Below are 17,901 nucleotides of genomic sequence, written 5' to 3' on the forward strand. Positions count from 1 at the left end.
TTCAGGCTTCAGCTTGTGTGGTGTGTGTGTGTGTGTGTGTGTGTGTGTGTGTGTGTGTGTGTGTGTGTGTGTTTTAGGCTCAGAAGATATGGATCTCAATATTAAACTCAAATAATCCTTTATCAGTATTTAAGATCATAAAGTAGCTCTAGGCATGCTACTTTAAGCATTGTCCCTATAGTGATATATTAGGTACTCAACAATTTTAGGTAAATAAGGAAAAACCAGTATCAGAAGCCCCAAAGCTGAAAGTTAATAAAGTCTCACAAGAGATGAGGGGCTCTGTCTTACAGACTTTCCACTTCAGACCTCTGTAGTCTCCTTCTGCTCTCCCACTACTCCCAACCCAGGATAATGCCAACCACATGCTGGCATTCAGCAGATGTCTGGGGAAGGGAAAGGAAAGACAAAGCACCTAGAGGAGTCCAACATGTTTTTTGCTTCCAGGTTAAATGACCAGTTTCTATTCCTTCCCCCATTCTCTTGAGGCTCTGGCTAACCCTGTCTGATAGAGCCTATTAGTAATTCAATGTAATGATTACTTGTTAGAGAACCTTAATGAATTAATTCAATTCAAATACAATTTATTCCCAATCCCCCCCCCAAAAAAAAAACAATTTATTCAGTGCCCACTTCTATCTAGCATTGTGCTAAGTAGGGGTGGGAAAGGAAAGGGTAGTTTGGAAATGTGGGTGGATTCTAAAGAAGTATGGGCATACCCTCTGGACAAGAGTTGTTTCGTTGGGCATGTCTCTGAACATGTGGCCTCTCCAATGAGACATCAATGATTCATGACAGACTGGGAAAAAAATGCTATTGAAGCAAACCCTTCCTACTCTGCTGGGATTGACTCTGGGATTCTGCTGCCAAAGCTGGAGAGACACTAAAGAGTGATTCCACCTTTCTTTCACACAGGGTGATGAAGAGATTAAATCTGACATCTATACACTATTTTTTCACATAGTCCAGCGCATTCCAGAATATCTGATACATCTTCAGGTAGGCATGGCTACCTGAACTAAACTGATTCTCAAATTGAACTATTAGTCTTTTACTTCCAAATTAGAAATACTATAAAGGCTCAAAGGATCACTAATGTTTCTACAAAGAGTTTATGTGACTTAGATTGTTATGATTACCCCTTCTTGTGATTACCCTTGTTATGATACTCCTTCATACCCTGTGGTATGAGCTAAAAAAAATCTATCTCCAAAAATTTTGACTCGTGTGCCTGCTTTTGAAGTGCCATATTTACCAGTAATATCTATCTCTGGTGGTCCAGGATCTTTCCACTACTGGTAAATTCCAAGCAACTTATTCAGCCCTTTCATCTTCAGTTTTGCATCCATCTAAATGTCACTTCCTGGCATCTAAATTTCTATCTAACCTGATCACTTAACTGCTATCCTGATTACTCTCACTCGGCTTGCCTTGGGTCCAAGATTCTACAATATCATGCTCATACTTTGTCACAGAAGAGGAGTGAAGAAGCTGATAAGTTGACTTCTTCACACCATTTTCCCACAGGGCTTGCTGCATCTTGGAGGAAGTAGAGTTGAGACTTAACCTCTTACTAGCCCCTCTTCTTCCCTGTATCCTCCAGTTCTAATTTAATTGTTGACTGATATTCTTTAGAAATTCAGTGAAAGCATCTTAGAAATGCTTGTGATTAATCTCAGGTAGAAGCACCCCAATATCAGTATTGAGATTTTCAACTGTATATGGCTTTAGAAGAAAAGCATTTTTCTTCTGTTAAATACCTTATTAATCCTTTCATCTATCCCATGACATAGGTATAATTGTTGCCAATTATTAGATGAGGATGTGGAAGACCAAAGAAGTTAAGTAACATGCCCAAGTTAACACATCTAGTAGATGAAAAACTAGCACTGAAGCCAGAACTTGCAAGCAGTAGAGTACGGTGTGGTAAACAAGTGTAGGTTTTAACATCTGGGTTCAGATCCTTCCTCTGCTAGTTACAAAACATATGACCTAATAAAGATCACTTGCATTTCAGTTTCCTTGTTAAGTAGAGGTAATGATTGTACTTTTCTAACTGTGTTGTGGTAAAAACTAAAGGGATAATACATATAAAAGGAGTGTCTGGCAATAGAAAGTTTTAAATAAATGTTAGTTTTTTTCAACTCTAAATCACGTGCATAGTCCAATTTAGTACAGTAGCTATCATGGTCTATTTTGTGTTATTATAACAAAATACCTAAATCTGGGAACTTTATGAGGAGGCTTATTTTGGCTCATGGTTTTGGAGACCCAAGAGCATGGTGCTGCCATTGGCTTCTGGTGAGGACCTCAGGGAAGATAGCATCACATTATACAGTGGTAGTATGTATAAAAATGACAGGTCACATGGTGTGAGAGAGAACACACGAGAGAGGGGAGGGGCCAGGCTAACTTTTCTGTAACAACTCACTTTCATAGGAACCCACTCCTTCAGACCAGCATTTATCTTTCATGAGGGTGGTCATCATCTAATCACATGGTACTTACCTCTTAAAGGTTCCCACCATCTTTCAAATACCATTATACTGTAGACCAGACTTCAGCACATGAACCTTCAGGGTATAAAACATATCCAAACCACAGCAACAGGCAATGTAATAGGAGGGACTACCAGGACAGGTTTGATCATAATCTACCCATTACCCATCTGCCTGCCTTGATGCCTGATGTTCTCATCATTAGTCAGACTCATTTAATACATTGATTATGAATAGTAATTGTTAAAATACCTCATTACTTCAGATATCTAATTAGTAGATCTTCTAACTTTTCATATGGAATTATGTTCCCATCCAATTCAAAGAGGAACAGTAATGACTTACTTTCCCTTGGTGTGATGGGCAGAATGCAGCAATTTTATCTTTCAGCTTATTAGATGGGTCATTTGTACTGTTGTTAGTTGTTTTAATTAAAGAGCTACCAAAATAAAAACAGATCAAGATATGGTACAAAAGAGATAAAGCAACTTTTCTTTCTAATTATGTAATGCTGCTTCCTTTTCCTGTCCATCCAGAATGTCCTAAAGTTCACAGAGCAGGAACATCCTGACTATTACCTACTACTGGTGTGTGTTCAGCGCCTCCGTGTATTTATCTCACACTACACCCTGCTGTTTCAATGCAATGAGGATTTGCTTATTCAGAAACGGAAAAAGCTCAAGAAGTAAGTTTCTGATAGTGTATTCTAAAGGGTATATCAAAGGCTTCTGAGAACAGGCATGTAGACCAATCAATGTGGGTATTTGTTACTAGTAACTGCATTTTATCTTAGGTGGTTGAAATGCAGTGATGGGAGGTAGAAGGGAAGAGAGGATGGGGGAGAGGTGGCCAGCCTGGCTATAGGGAGGGAGACTACCTGGTGAAAATTACTTTAGAAAAAAAGTATTTTCACTCTAACGTCCCCGCTTATCTCGTGTTTAAAGTTAATCACCTTAAAAATAGTTCGTTTTCCCTAAACTTGCCAGGTTCAAAATTGCAGTTTAAAGGCCAGAATATAGTTTCTTTTATGAATCTAACAAACATTTATTGAGCATCTATGGTTTGTCAGGTTTTGTTCTATGCATTGAATATATTGTAAAGAATAAAGCGACCAGAAGTCCCTGCCACCTGGCACTTACTCTTTAGAGCTGAACAGCAAATAAGTAAATAAGTTAGATGTTAACAAGTGTTATGGATAAAAGTACAGCAAACGATTGAGGAGGTGTTGAATAGATTTCATACTATGAAGAAACAGGAAGGTTTGATTAGTCAGCATCTGGGCTTCATGGGGAACAGAAGCAACCCATACAGAGCTTCCTAATGACCTAAATTTCCTTCAACCTCCTCCCAACCCATCAGGAGGAAAGGAAAAGTCATTTGTAGGACTTCAGACCAGAAAACGGACACTATCTTCCAAGCCTGGGTTCCTTTAACAGAAGATGTCTTTTCATACCACCCCAGCCCCCAAGTTCTTTTTAGTCAGTTGATTATCACCCTTATTCCTGCCCAGCTGCCAGCTTGTACCCTATTATGTAAGCAACTTGGTTTGTAGAGAGTCCTAGTGAGAAAGTCACAGAAAGCTTCATCTGAGAGAATTCTATCTTTGTTGGCATAGTCTGTGTGTTCAGAGAATCAGTTTCCCACCATAAAACCTGAGAATCATTACTTCCATTTTGTTAGGTCATCCATGGCGAAACTATACAAAGGGCTGGCTTCCCAGTGTGCAAATGCTGGCCAAGATGCTTCCCCTACTACAGGGCCTGAGGCCGTTCGTGACAGTGGCATCCACTCAGAAGAGATGCTGCAACCCTACCCGTCTGCTCCCAGTTCTGGCCCTGCTGTCACGTAAGCACCTGTTGTTGTGGAAAGGTTTATGGCAATGTCCTTGGTTCCCAGTCAGTTTGTGTGGGTTAGAAGGCTGTCCAGGATTATAAATATGATCTACAGAACTCCTCCGTCCCCATGTCCTATCAGGGCTGTCTGACCAGATATTTAGACCCTAGAGAAAGGTACTGGTAAGGGGCAGGCTTAGAGTAAGAATAGAGGCAGAAAGCAGAAATTTCTGCCTCTTGTAGATTACTTCAATCTTGTAGATTACTTCAATTTTTTGAGACAAACTTTATCTTCTTGAATGCAACTAGAGTAAAAAAATGAAATCTCTATAGAGATTATACTCAGACTGAACAAGATGGCTTCCACTGCACTCTGAAGGCAAAATAAAACCCAGTAACAATCTTCAAAGGTAAGAGAACTGGAGTCAGGACAATATTTAATTTCACAATTTCTTTTCACATCTGTAAATGTGACACCTAGTTTTCATTTTAAGATCTATTTCTGGTGATCCCACAAAATATTCACTATTAGGATTTACATTATCAATTTTTGAGGTGCGATTAAAACATGAATATATACACTAGCAGAATAACCACTTCGGGTAGGTGTGCAGTTCATTTATGTGTCTGGCAGCTAAAACAAAACCAAAAAATATCTACTTTGTAAACTACGTAAATTACTTGTCACCCATGATCCCAATGAACAAAATTTTCCATGAAATTGGGCATATCTGGCGTTGACAGAGTTTATGCTGCATTAGAACTATGTGGGTGGAAGTTTGAGATGGTGTGTATAGACGCTTTATAGCCACAAACAAGTTTAAAATTTTACATATAAGAACACGGTAAACCTCGTATACCGCCATCCAGATTCAACAGCAATCAAGATACACATTTACTTCATCCAGGAACATAATTCTAAGCGTGAAGACCCCTGAGTCTGTACAAAAGCTGTTTCCACTATTTTGTATGGGCCTCCTGGAGCAAGAAAGGGAGAGGAGAGGGAGGGACAGAGACGCCTGGGGCCCCACTCCTCCCCTCTGCGGAAGAGTGATGATGGTCCTTGGCGGTGGTCAGTGCCTGAGCTCATTTCCTGACCACCATTCATTCCACTTGGGACCCGGGAGACCCGGGAGCTCCTTGGTGGACGTTAGCGAGTGAGCCTGGGAGAGGTGGAGGGGAGGAGAGGAGCTGGCAGGGTGTATCGCGCTCCTCAGCAGCAAGCACATCTCTTCTGTACTGTTTCCCCTTAAAGACACCTGATGCCCCCAGCGAAGAAGAGCCAGCAGCAGCAGCAGCAGAGCCTCCTGGAGAGCATGCAGCCGGGGAAGCCCAGCGACTGGGAGCTGGAGGGCAGGAAGCACGAGCGACCCGAGAGCCTGCTGGCGCCCGCGCAGTTCTGCGCGGCCGAGCAGGACGTGAAGGCGCTGGCCGGGCCCCTGCAGGCCATCCCGGAGATGGACTTCGAGCCCACTCCGGCCGAGCCGCTGGGCAACGTGGAGCGCTCGCTGCGCACCCCGGCGGAGCTGCTGCCCGACGCCCGCGGTTTCGTGCCCGCGGCCTACGAGGAGTTCGAGTACGGCGGCGAGATCTTCGCGCTGCCCGCGCCCTACGACGAGGAGCCCTTCCAGGCTCCGGCCCTCTTCGAGAACTGCTCGCCCGCCTCTTCCGAGTCCAGTCTGGACATCTGCTTCCTGCGGCCCGTCAGTTTCGCCATGGAGGCCGAACGGCCGGAGCACCCGCTGCCCAAGAGCGCGACGTCGCCGGCCGGCAGCAGCAGCGCCTACAAGCTGGAGGCTGCGCAGGCGCACGGCAAGGCCAAGCCGCTGAGCCGCTCGCTGAAGGAGTTCCCGCGCACGCCGCCCGCCGAGGGCGTGGCCCCGCGCCTCTACAGCACGCGCAGCAGTAGCGGCGGCCGTGCGCCGCTCAAGGCTGAGCGCGCCGCGCAGCCGCACGGCCCCTCCGCTGCCGCCGCTGCCGCCGCCGCCGCTCGCGGTGCGCCGCGAGCCTTCTTCCCCCAACAGAGGTCCCAAAGCGAAAAACAGACCTATTTGGAAGTAAGGAGGGTAAAGTAAAACCGAGCCGAACCCTCAGCGCCGGCGGCCCCGGGCCCAGATGTCCGACTTCCCCTAGCGAGCAGGGAGAGGGGCGAGGCCAGGCCGGGGGGCGGCGGCCGGCTGTTGGGCCCAAGGCTCGCGCCTCGATGGCGGTCCAAGGCGAGTGGCAGCGCCCGTTCTGTAAGAACAGGACGCAGAGAGCGTGTGGCACACGAGTATGTGCGAGGACAGGGAGGTAGCGGAGAAGACTTGGACTCCTTTTAGACCTGCACCCAGGCAGCTCTCGGGTCTCTCATCTCTTCCCCCCCCACTACTCCTTTCTGCCCGTTTCTCTCTCCCCCTTTCTCTCCTTCCCCACCTCTCCCTCTGTTTCCGTCTCTCTCCCCCCTTCCTTCTCTGGTCTCCTCCCCTCTCCCTTCCCCCCTCTCCTCCCCTGACCTCCTTTTCCCCTCCTCTCCTCCTCCTCCCTTTTCTCCCCTCTCCACCCCCCCACCTCTTTAAGTGTTCAAAATTCTGAACTCTGTGTGCCAGCCTACTCCCACCATCCTTGTTTAAAGGTAGGGATGGACATGTAGACTCTGCAAAGTTTGTTGCAAAGCTAATACATTTCCACTTGCTTTCCTTTTTGACTAGAAAAGGTCACATGGATTTGCAAACTCTGTTGGGAGGATGACATCCCACAATAGTCAAAGACGCATTGACTGAAAAACACCTTCATCCTCAATGAATGTTGGTGTCTGCAAGCCTTGAGGCAGTAGAAAGTTGTTCATGGATCTGTGAAAGGGCCAGTCTTTCCTGAGCAAATACTTAAGTTCTCAACCTGATTGAAACAAAGGCAATTCCCGAGTAAGCAGAGACAGAGAGAGTAACAAAATAGCTATCACCTGTGCCATCCTTCCATTCCACTTACTTTCAACTGAATGGGACAGACTGATGATCATCAATTCACTAATTTTCCAGCAAATACTGAGTGCTTGCCTCGTATCAGGCTATGTGCTAATTGCCGAGGATTCAGAAATAAACAGCAACCGAAATTTGTTCTACAGGACTACTAGTTTAGCACACAGAATCATAATAAATAGAGCCCATAGGAGGGATAGCTAAAACCTTTTGAGTTGCTTGGTTGTCAGGGAAGGCCTCCTAGATACATTGAATATCAGAATTTAATTTAAAAAGCTGTCTAGGAGTTACCTGAGGAGAAGAGTAAAATAGTGAAGCATGAAAAAAAAAATATTGGGAATGAAACAGCTGGGGATGTTTTCCTTTGGCATAGTGTGCCAGGTAAGAAAGGTGGGAAATAGGTTAGAGGGATATGAAGGCACTGGATCATGAAGCGTCTTGGAGGTTGCTACCCACCTGGAGTCAAGGAATCAAAGTCTGTGTCTGGTACCAGTAGAGGGCAAAAGTACCTAATAGTACTTTTGGAATGGGCAGAGGTGGGATACAGAGTGTAGGTGCACAGAGTCTGTGGTTATACATGTTTGTATATGTGTGCTACATGCAAATTTGTATGTACACCTGTGTGCATATAGTGTGCTGAGATAAAGTTGCTGAGGTTCTCCGGGGTTCTTAGATTTTAATCCTGGCTCTGATTTTCCAGCTCCAAACTTTATTAGGCAAAATTTCTTGGAAAAATCAATCTTGGGCATGTATCAAAGTTTAGAAGGTCAGTAACAGGGTAAGAAGAAATAATAGTGCCCATTCAAAATGACTTGGAATGGGCAGAGGTTTACAATGCAGAACCTTCTAAGTAGGACTGTTCTGTAAGGACTGCTTTTATTTCACATGTTGATAAAAATGCCTTTTTTCCTAGTTAACGTATGAAAATTTTGGGGTTCAACAATTGCCAGGCAAAAATCACTAATAAGAAATAATATATCTGAGAAGCAAATTATGAGTAATACATTTGTGGCTGTTTATCAGACATACCAAATATCATTAAACAACAAATTAGGAACTGCTAATCATGCAAGTTTCATCCCCCTAACACTGTAAGACATGAGTCAAGTCAGTTTAGGAAGAGACACCAAGGAAGTGTCCAATGGAAATGAGTTTTTAAAAAGGCTTTTTTGCTTCCAGTATGATTCAGTAAAACTTAGAAGTATGCAAAAAAAAAAAAAAAAACTCTGATTATTTCTGGTTTTGGACAAAACCAGGGGCGGATCTCTGGGAATTCTAGAGAGGTGGGATACAGAGTGTAGGTGGACAGAGTCTGTGGTTATACATGTTTGTGTATGTGTGCTACATGCAAATTTGTATATATACCTGTGTGCATTGTGTGTGTGTGTGTGTGTGAGATGGGTGTAGAATGGAGATTTTAGTTGCAAAAGAGAAACCCTAAAAAACACTGTCCTTGAAAGTATCAGCTTTTGGCTGTTCAGATGTGCAAAACTCATGTTCCATCTCTTCAGATATACTCTGCATCTCCCATCCCTGCTCAGGAGAGCCAACTAAAACCTAGTCCTTCATGTCCTCTCTGTAAGTGTCAAGAAAGAAGACAGCGTGCTTTAGTGCAAAGAGCATCTGACAGGATGATAATACTCTAGGTTCTAGTGCTGGTTGGCCCTGCTGCTAAATAGCTGTGTGCTTTTGGACAAATCATTTGGCTTCTCTGTATGTCCAGTGTTTTTATCTATAAAAATAGGATAATATTTATCTTATCTCCTACCTCACAGGATTGTTGTGAAGATCAGTCCAAATAATATAAATTTTGTGAACATGCTTCATAAAATATGGAATGTTATACAAATGCAAGATATTATGATCATAGTTCCACAGATTTTCCTTAAATAATTAATAGATTTATTTTCCCTAAATGAATGGATTTGGCTTGGATCCTGCTTAAAGATCACTTTAATGGAGTGCCCATACTCTACAGGAGACAAGGAATTTCCTCTTGTCCTTCTGAGATTCCTTATTGTATGAAACATTGATCACCAGGTGTTTTGAACAGCACAGTAGCCTGGCTTTTGTCCCTAAAAGCACTTCTGAAAATGTGTCCTGGAGCTAGTAGAGAATGAATTAACTTCTTAGAAATCCAAAATTTATAGCCAGATCTACAGAATCAGAATCTACAATTTATGATTCATACTTAGGTGATTCATATAAACATTAAGTGCAGGTGGGCAGAAGCATGCCTTAAGGTACTAGTTTTCATATGCAAGCCTGCATAAGCATTATCTAGTTTCATTCCAGAGATTCTGATTTAGAAAGCCTAGGATGGGGCTCAAGAATCCACACTTTAAATAAAGGTCTTCATTTATCCGGTGGTCTCAGGACACACTTTGACCACACTAAACCATCAAGATTTTGAACTCCATGACTTAGTTAAGAATCTTAGTAGAAACTCAGAGAATTTCTGTGTCTGCTACTATAACCCTAACTTAACTTCTCCAAGTCAAACCTCTGTGTTTCCTACAAAAGTAATTGTCTGCATGCTTTGCATCTCTATCAGCAAGCAGTCATCCATATAATTTATGAGACTTTCAGGGCATTCTCTATGTGGTTTCTTTGTTTTTGCTTTTTGCTCTGACTTCTTGGGTACTCTTAAGGTTATTCAAAATTAAGCAGCTATTTTTAGATTGCTTTTAAATTACATTCACCTCAAGATAGTTTTTGGTTAATGCAGGATACAAATATCTAGCTTGTATACACATAGATATGTACATCTATTAGCACATCTCACATTAAAAAATAAACCAGAGAGTTCACAAAAGATACATTCTTAATTTTAGTTCATTTTACTTCATACTTCAAATATAGATTGTGAATTATAGAAATAGGATTAAAGGCATATTTACAATTTGGAAATACTAGTTGACATTTTTCAACAGGCATGACCTTTCAAAAACTCCTTCCCTCATTTATGTCTATAACAGACAGTTGGAAATGAGTTTAAAACTAGTATTACACTATGGCAGTAACATCCTAATTAGTCTCTGTTTCCCTCCTAAAAAAAGAAGAGTCTTATTTTGTAGAAAGAGAAACATATCCAGACATATGAGAGGACTAGTTTTCCAGCAAGATAGTGTTGGTGCCAGAATAAGAATTTACTTTCAGCCAGGAACAGTGACTTATGCCTATAATCTCAGCTACTCAGGAGGTGGTGATCAGGAGGATCAGGGTTTGAGGCCAGCCTGGACAAAAAGTTAGGGAGACCCTACCTCAACCAATAAAACTGGGCATTGCCTGCATCCCAGCTGCATGGGAGGTATAAATAGATCACCATCCAGATGGACTGGGGCAAAAATGTAAGATTCTATTTGAAAAATAATTAAAAAGGGATGGGGGCATGGCTCAAGTGGTAGAGTGCCTACGAAGCAAGCACAAGGCCATCAAGTCAAACCTCAGTATTGCCCCACCCAAAAAAATTACTTTCTATACTTTTTTGTCATTAGCTAAGTTCCTTTATTTCCTTATCTTTAATTATTGTTATATCCTTCTCTAAATTATTTACCTTTATATGTAGAAAATAGTATACACAGAAAATTCTCCTTTCCATCTACTGATTTCTTCATTAGCTTAGGTTTTAGTTGGGATTAGATGTTCACTGGTAGTCTTTTGGGGTAGCACAGGAAAGTGACAAACCTGAAAAAAACATCCCACAGTCAGGATAGGTACTTTTGAGAAAAGAATAAAAAACAATTCCTCTTTTGTGTTTTCAGGAGATGCATTTAGAAGACACCACTCGATTCTGTCCAAAGGATGAAAGAGAAAGTGAACAAACATCTTTCAGCGATCAAAACCCCAGGCAAGACCAGAAAGGGGGCTTTCGCAGCTCCTTCCGCAAGCTCTTTAAAAAGAAGTGAGTAGCCCTTAGACAAGACAGCATTGTAACTTATTTCCCTTTGGGATAAGTCTTGAGATTTCAACAGTGATGGTTACCAAATAGCTGGGTCTCACACACCGCTCAGTGCCTGCACCCAGTAGCTACAATTCCTGCAGGGTAAAGATGGTTCTTATCATAATCTCCCAAAGTAAAAGCAAACTCACCTCTCTCTCCTGCCACTTCTATCTTCCCTCCATGTTTCCAAAGTCCTGAGAGGCCTGAGCAGAGGTGGTGCCCCAGGAAATGAGCGAGGAAGAGTGGGATCCTCTATTGGACATATAATGGGTGCTCCACCAGAATCTTCCACATGTGGAAAGTTTTAGAAGAGCATCTCAGCACTTCCTCCTTTATAGACCTGTAGTTATCCTGGGTGCTAGTACATATTTATTGGGACTTTTGTTAGTGTTTTCCCTGAATGAATGGATTTGGTTTGGGTTCTAGTTAAAAATCACATTAATAAGAGTGTCCATACTCCATAGGAGGCAAAAACAAGGTATTTCCTTCTGTGGTTTTCCTAAGTCTTTATTGTTGTATAAAACATCATCTACTCGACATTTTGGCCACACTGTGTTACAGTCTGAGAGGCAGGGCCAAACCCCAGCATAAATGTAAGAAGAGAGAAGTGAGCATTTGTATTTGACTCTCAAAGGATTAAGTAGTCCAGCCAATGCCTGCCTGAGTGATTGCTGTTTCAATCTCCACTTGTCCTCAGGCCCACCTCTGTCTCCTTTAGGGAGATTTCCCTGCTACTGAGTTTCTCTTGGTAGAAGTTTTTACAATCTGTTTTAAGTATCAAGCCTTCATATTTTAGTGGATGGAGAAATTAAACAAATATGTTATTGCTGCCTTTGGAGACTTGCTGGGAAATCACTTTCTCCTTGAAGGCAGAGGTTACTGGCTGATAATGACATTGATGGAAGAAGTGGGGAGACACCTGGAATATGGCCTTTTTTATTTTCTGGTGATTTGTCTAATTCTCCTCCTAAGGGGAGGGTAGTACTAAGGTTAGTGACTCTCTGATTGTTGGCCCTTGCCCAGAAAGGAGAGCAATAATTCTGTAGTTAACCATGGCCCAAAAGTTCCCTTTTTTGCTAAAGCATGACAGTTGCTGGATTCTCAGCCAATTTATTCAGGGGTTGAGGAGTTAAGAATCACTGATCTCTTTCTATGATCATAGACTTCAATCTTTCTTTGCCTAGGGACTACTTTTGCTAAGTTTGACAAGGATGGGAGAACCTAGAAGCAGAGAACTTTAGGCTCCTATATTCTTCTAAGGAATCCAGAGTGTTAGGGCACTGCTTGAGCCTATCAATTTTTTAAAAGCCATAGTATTCCCCAAACAGCTGCTTTTTGCTTACAACCATTTATAATGACTGGGAACTGTCTGTTGCAAAACAATGAGCAATAGACCCACCACCATTTCCTTTCCAAATTCTTGTTTATCAGAGAAGTAAAAATGCTCTGCCAAATTACATGAGACAGAGGGAGTGGCCATGTCCTCTCTGTATCCAGAGAGCAGAAGTAGCAGCAGTGGGAAAAAGGAGGAACTCTTTAAAAATGCACCTGCCTGGAATGGGAGCTGACCTAATAAGAGAGCAGGTTTTCTGAAACAGAAGCTAGGTGACTTTGGTCAGGGATGCTATGAAAGGGATTTCCACACTTGGAGATTGCTCAAGAAATAACCTGAGTCATTTCCACTGTGAAGATTTGCTTTGTATGTAGTTTGACTTTGTTGTAGCTCAGTCTGAGTAATTATGTCTTTTTATCACCTGAAACAAGAAATGAGTTATGGCCATGGGACTGTGATTTTAATGACCCACTATATACAAAGTTTATATATAGAAAGTTTTGTCTTTCTATATTCCCCTGCCTTTTTGGTATAATGCAGAAGCCTTTCTGTGGGCTCCTCAAATTCATGTTAATTTTTTCAGTCCTCTTGCAGCTTTTTGAGATTCTCTTTAGGTAAAGGGCCAGTAGATTCCCTTAGTCATCTTGTACTTTCTCACAGATTAGTCTGCATCAGTTATATTGCTGTCAAAGATTCTGATATTCTCCCTTGTATTTAAAATCTAAAGTGTTATCTGTGTGGAAGTAAAGGTGGAGCTACTCAGATGACTCTCCCTCTGCCAGGCTTTCCTGGCTTACTAGATCTGGCTTGGGATAGTCAGCAGCATCAAGTGATGCCAGAGTGAGCACTCTGGGGACTTGGCATGGGAAAAAGAGGCAGCTTAAGTAGCTTCTCCTGATATTTTTCATCTGAGGACCATGAAAAGTCCATTAGGGACCATGCTCTAATGTGATACAATAGAGAGGATGAACAGAGAGGCCTCAGTGTAGCAAAGAAGGGCCAGATGAGAATATACCATTTTTCTATGTGTGCACACACACTCATAAGATCGTTAATGACATGGTCCTAGCCATTGCATACGAACTTGCATTCTGAAGTCAGGCATATAGAGAGGTACAGGAAGGAGACTGAAAGAAACATTTTGCTTCTTGTTTGTCAGGAAGTTAGCCTGGCAGCAGTAGCTAAACTTGTGTACTAGAACCACTCTAGAGGCTGGCCTCCCAGGTCTAAATGGGCCAGGGAAAAAACCTGTGTCATGTTTGGGGCTCACTGCCTTCCTCCCCTGCAGCCCTCTGAAGCTCATTTCTGTCTACACTGACACACTTTTTGTTCCATAGGGGCTTGTTTGGCTGGTGGCCCCACACACCCAGAATGCTGCTTCGGGATGAAGCTAGGCATGGAACCAGATGCAACAGAAAACCTGACAAAGGGTTCTCTTCCCTCTGAGGCTGGGAGGGCCGAATGTTCATACCCACAAGGATTCAAAAGGGAAAGTCAAGTTGACAAGTCCTGAAAAATGCCCATGATACTTAGGGAAAAGGATGATCTTCTGATTGTTTACATCTCAGGCACATTTGTTCTAGGTAGATATCAGATCATATTCCTGAAAGGTTTCAGAATTGATCAGAATATAGTTTACATATCTTAAAGTTTGAAAATGTTAAGTAATTTTACATATTTTAAATGAAGATTTCTAAACAAGTCAGAAACAGTCCTAATGTTAAAGGCTGTGCTGGAGGAAACACTTATACCAGAAGGAAGGCAAATCCATTCTAGAAGGATTTATAGGGAAATTGTCAAGGACTTAAACCTAGATTGTTGTGAAGGCTGAGGCAGATGCTACTTCATCTTTATATAAACTTTACCCATGGGTGAATGAGTATTCTTGTTTGAAGGGTATGACAGTGGGGAAGAGGATTATGTAGGACAGTTTAAGCATAGGAGTGTTATGGTGCTTTCTGTTTTTACAAATTTGGAAGGAGTGGAAGATAAAGAATATAGGCATCAAAATGATTAATTCTATTTCCTTGCCCATTCTCTTCCTTCTTAGTACTTTGTAACTTACATGGCCTAGAGTGTTTCTATCTCCATCATCACCCTCCTTCCACCAATCACATCAAAATCTTTTTATCATCTTAATCACACACTGAGAGAGTACTTGTACAGGGCCCATTTAATTGAATGTCAGTGAATCCTCTTTAAGTGTTTTTGTATATGCTGAGCCTCAGTCATGGAATAGACTATGTAACAGAAAGCAGGATTGCCAAAGAATCAATCATTTTATAACCTTCTTCCTCCTTAAAACCCATCTAAAGTCCTCCCCCATTCTTACCCACTTTGGGGTGCTCTCATATCTCATTTCATTTTCTATATAACTTTAAAATTGAAGGGGATAGTTGAAAGGATAAATATTTTAGATTACTTAATTCTCATTATAAATGTTTCTCAATAAGTCATTTGAAATCAGGTATTAAGTTAAAAGTCTTCACTGTACTAGGTTTGGTCCAGCACAAAAGAAGTAAAATAAATTGTTCCTACCTCTTAGGAGTATACAGTGCAGTGTAAGGGTAATCTAACTGCAAGTTATCAGAGATTTGACAGTTTGTTGATTACCATGGCTGACTAGTTTGGCCAACAGGACAGGCATCCCTTCCATCCCCACCCCTTCTCTCGTCTCCATAACCATGTCTCCTAAAGCTTTCAAGGAGGTCTTTCCATCAGAGAACCATTTTTTCCTTTTGTGGTTCTGGGACTTAAACTCGGGGCTTCATGCTTGCTAGGCAGGTGCTTGAGTCATGCCTCCAGCCCTCAGCTCTTCTTAACTCAGAGGTTTCTGTGGCACTGGTTCCCCGCCCCGCCCCCTCCCTAACTCCAAGCAAACTTTCCAGGTTTATTTGTAGCAAATCTATACTTGTTGACTTACCCAACTTGCAGTTTTTTTGACTTTGTCACTCACATGGAAGGAAAGTTAGCAACAAGCCTGTTTATTTTTCCTCTTTCTATCAAATACTTGGATGGCTATGTGTCAGAATGTACTGGCAGCCATGTTACCCTTCCCCAGTGAGTATTTGCCTGTTTGTCCCTTTAGTGTCTGCTCTCATGTGCCCTAAAGTCAGCTAAGATGGGTTTGGGAACTCAGAAGCCATCTCTGTGTTGTATAGAAAAAGAGAATACAAGCAAATACACTGTCCCATTTCCTGTATTTTGAAGTTTTTGCATTATTTCAGAGCCTAACAATCACACCTTTGGAAGAGTCCAGGTGTCCATATAGCATGTTAAAAACATTATAAAGAGGTCAGTTAAATTTGTCTTTAAAAAGGTGAGAATGAGCTTTTGGTCATGGCTATAGTAGAATGCTGGATTGTGAAAAGAATTAGTAAGTTAGCTATTAGTTGTTAGTAGTTAATATTAACAAGTGCAGAGACGTTCAGTTATTGGAGACAAAGGGATGGTAAGAAGAGCAGTTTTAAAAAACTAAGCTGAGTTTGTGGACTTTAAAAACTAGACAGGGCGATTTTGGCATTTGTTTCAGAAATGGGAACACAACTGGTGAAGATTTCTGTGGTCCTTGGGGCTGGTGGTGACATCAAAGCTTTCCCATTTCCAGGTAAACACTAAACAGTTGCATGTGGGAACATAAAAGTGTGACATGTTGGGTTTTGGAGAGATCAGATGTAGATAAGAGGGGAAATGTGAGGTGAAGATTTTAAGTTTTGATTAATGACTTTCTGTTGAGAAACTGTCATGGTGGGGGAGAACAATTCACAAGAAATAACAGCCCAATTTAGTTCTTGTTCCTTACTGAAACAAAAGGCATTTCTAGGCTTCTGAATAACAGAAGACATAGGCCAAGAATGAAATGGTTCAAATACATCTTCCTAACATTTTGGGCACAACTGTATTAATCAGGGATGACTTAGATGGAGGTAGGCAGAGGTTCTGAGAAATGAGGGAAGGCCTGGAGTTTTAAGGAGGGTCAGGTGGAGTCTTATTTCAAGGGAGAGTTCAGAGAGGTTCCTGAAAAGGAAGAGAACTTCACACCACCCAGATACCATCTTATTTGATGTGCGCCCAGATATACTGGAGTTGAGAGATAGAATAGTTTTTCCTCTCTTCACTGGGATGTAGTGGAAAAGTTCTGTTTACCAACCAGAAATAAAAGCATGGTGGGCAGCTCTGGCTTCATCAGTGATACCAGATAACAGAGTGAAAAGTAAAAATATCTAGTCAGTCATCAGGTTTCCACACATCAGGATTTTAGTCTTTGTGTGGATCCAACTTCTTTCCTTGAAAAATGAAAAGGGATGTATGAATCTGTCCAATTAATTCAGTAAATGATAGTCATAATTAACTTATCTAATAACAATAAGTTCTCCAAAATAGCATACCAATGACAGTGAAAGAACCTGGAGGCCAGTTATCCTTCTTTTGAGTCAGAGGAAGCATACCTGTCTCAGCCTCAGCATTGTTCAGTTGTGTAGAGTTTTGAACAAGTAACTTCATGTCTAGCATCACTGCATGAGGTCTTTTGATATTGGTCCTTGGTTATTGGGCTAGCTTTACCCATTTTTAGCTCAGAATTTAAACTAGTGAAAGGGACCCAGTCTAGCTTATCAGAGGTTATTTCCAGAAAGCCTCCTCCCTCCAGGGACTTCTGACATGAACAAACTGGAGAAGGTACAGAGCTGGAATGGATTGCCCAACTGGCTTAACCAAGATAAAGGAAGAATGCACCCTCGACTTGGAGACTCAAATGGACTGATTTGAGTTGTTGACTATTGATTAGCCTTGGTCTCCTTTCTGGTGGTTGAGATTATAGTATATCTTCAATCTGATTTCTGTATTCTACCAAATGTAGCATATGTGTGATTGGCTTCAATAAATCTTTCATTTAAAAATGAAAATAAGCAAAAGCAAGAGTTTGTAATGTAATGCCTAGATTCAGTAAAGGCACTTGATAACCTTGATTGAGAACAATGAGTTCTATCTATTATAATTTAAGGGCCTTGGTAATTTGTGGAGTAGTTACTTCATCGAATCAAAAATAGGTTTTTAAAATTTTTCTGAGCTTTAATTTCCCTATATTACCAATATTATTACACGGTATCTTACACTGACATATACATTTGTCACAACTGTCCCCATGAAGCATTAGAAAGATATTCTCTTTATGTTTACTGCAAACCTTAGATAACACATGTCCTGAGTCTTGAAATTCAAGGGAGTAAAAATTATCCCAGATCTAGGAGGCAACTGTTTTACAAATGCAAAACAATTTGGATAGATAAAATATTTGAAAACAATTAAAACCAAATCAACCTGTACTTTATCTGTGTGC

The 17,901-nt window shown here is 41.6% G+C and overlaps 1 protein-coding gene across 8 annotated transcripts in view; it reads left to right on the plus strand.

Moving 5' to 3' along the window:
- Arhgef33 (Rho guanine nucleotide exchange factor 33) overlaps positions 1-17,901 on the plus strand; it is a 71,587-nt gene that overhangs the window by 45,627 nt on the left and 8,059 nt on the right. For 2 of the 8 annotated variants that reach the window (XM_074049543.1, XM_074049542.1), the window contains exons 13-18: positions 916-999; positions 3,035-3,183; positions 4,179-4,343; positions 5,586-6,396; positions 11,052-11,191; positions 16,096-16,170. In XM_074049543.1, the coding sequence (XP_073905644.1) occupies positions 916-999; positions 3,035-3,183; positions 4,179-4,343; positions 5,586-6,396; positions 11,052-11,191; positions 16,096-16,147 (1,401 nt within the window). In that variant the 3' untranslated portion in view covers positions 16,148-16,170. The other 6 variants (XM_074049538.1, XM_074049539.1, XM_074049544.1 and 3 more) reach the window with 5 other exon arrangements.

Source organism: Castor canadensis, chromosome 12 (genome assembly GCF_047511655.1).
Source record: "Castor canadensis chromosome 12, mCasCan1.hap1v2, whole genome shotgun sequence".
Classification (NCBI taxonomy): Eukaryota; Metazoa; Chordata; class Mammalia; order Rodentia; family Castoridae; genus Castor; species Castor canadensis.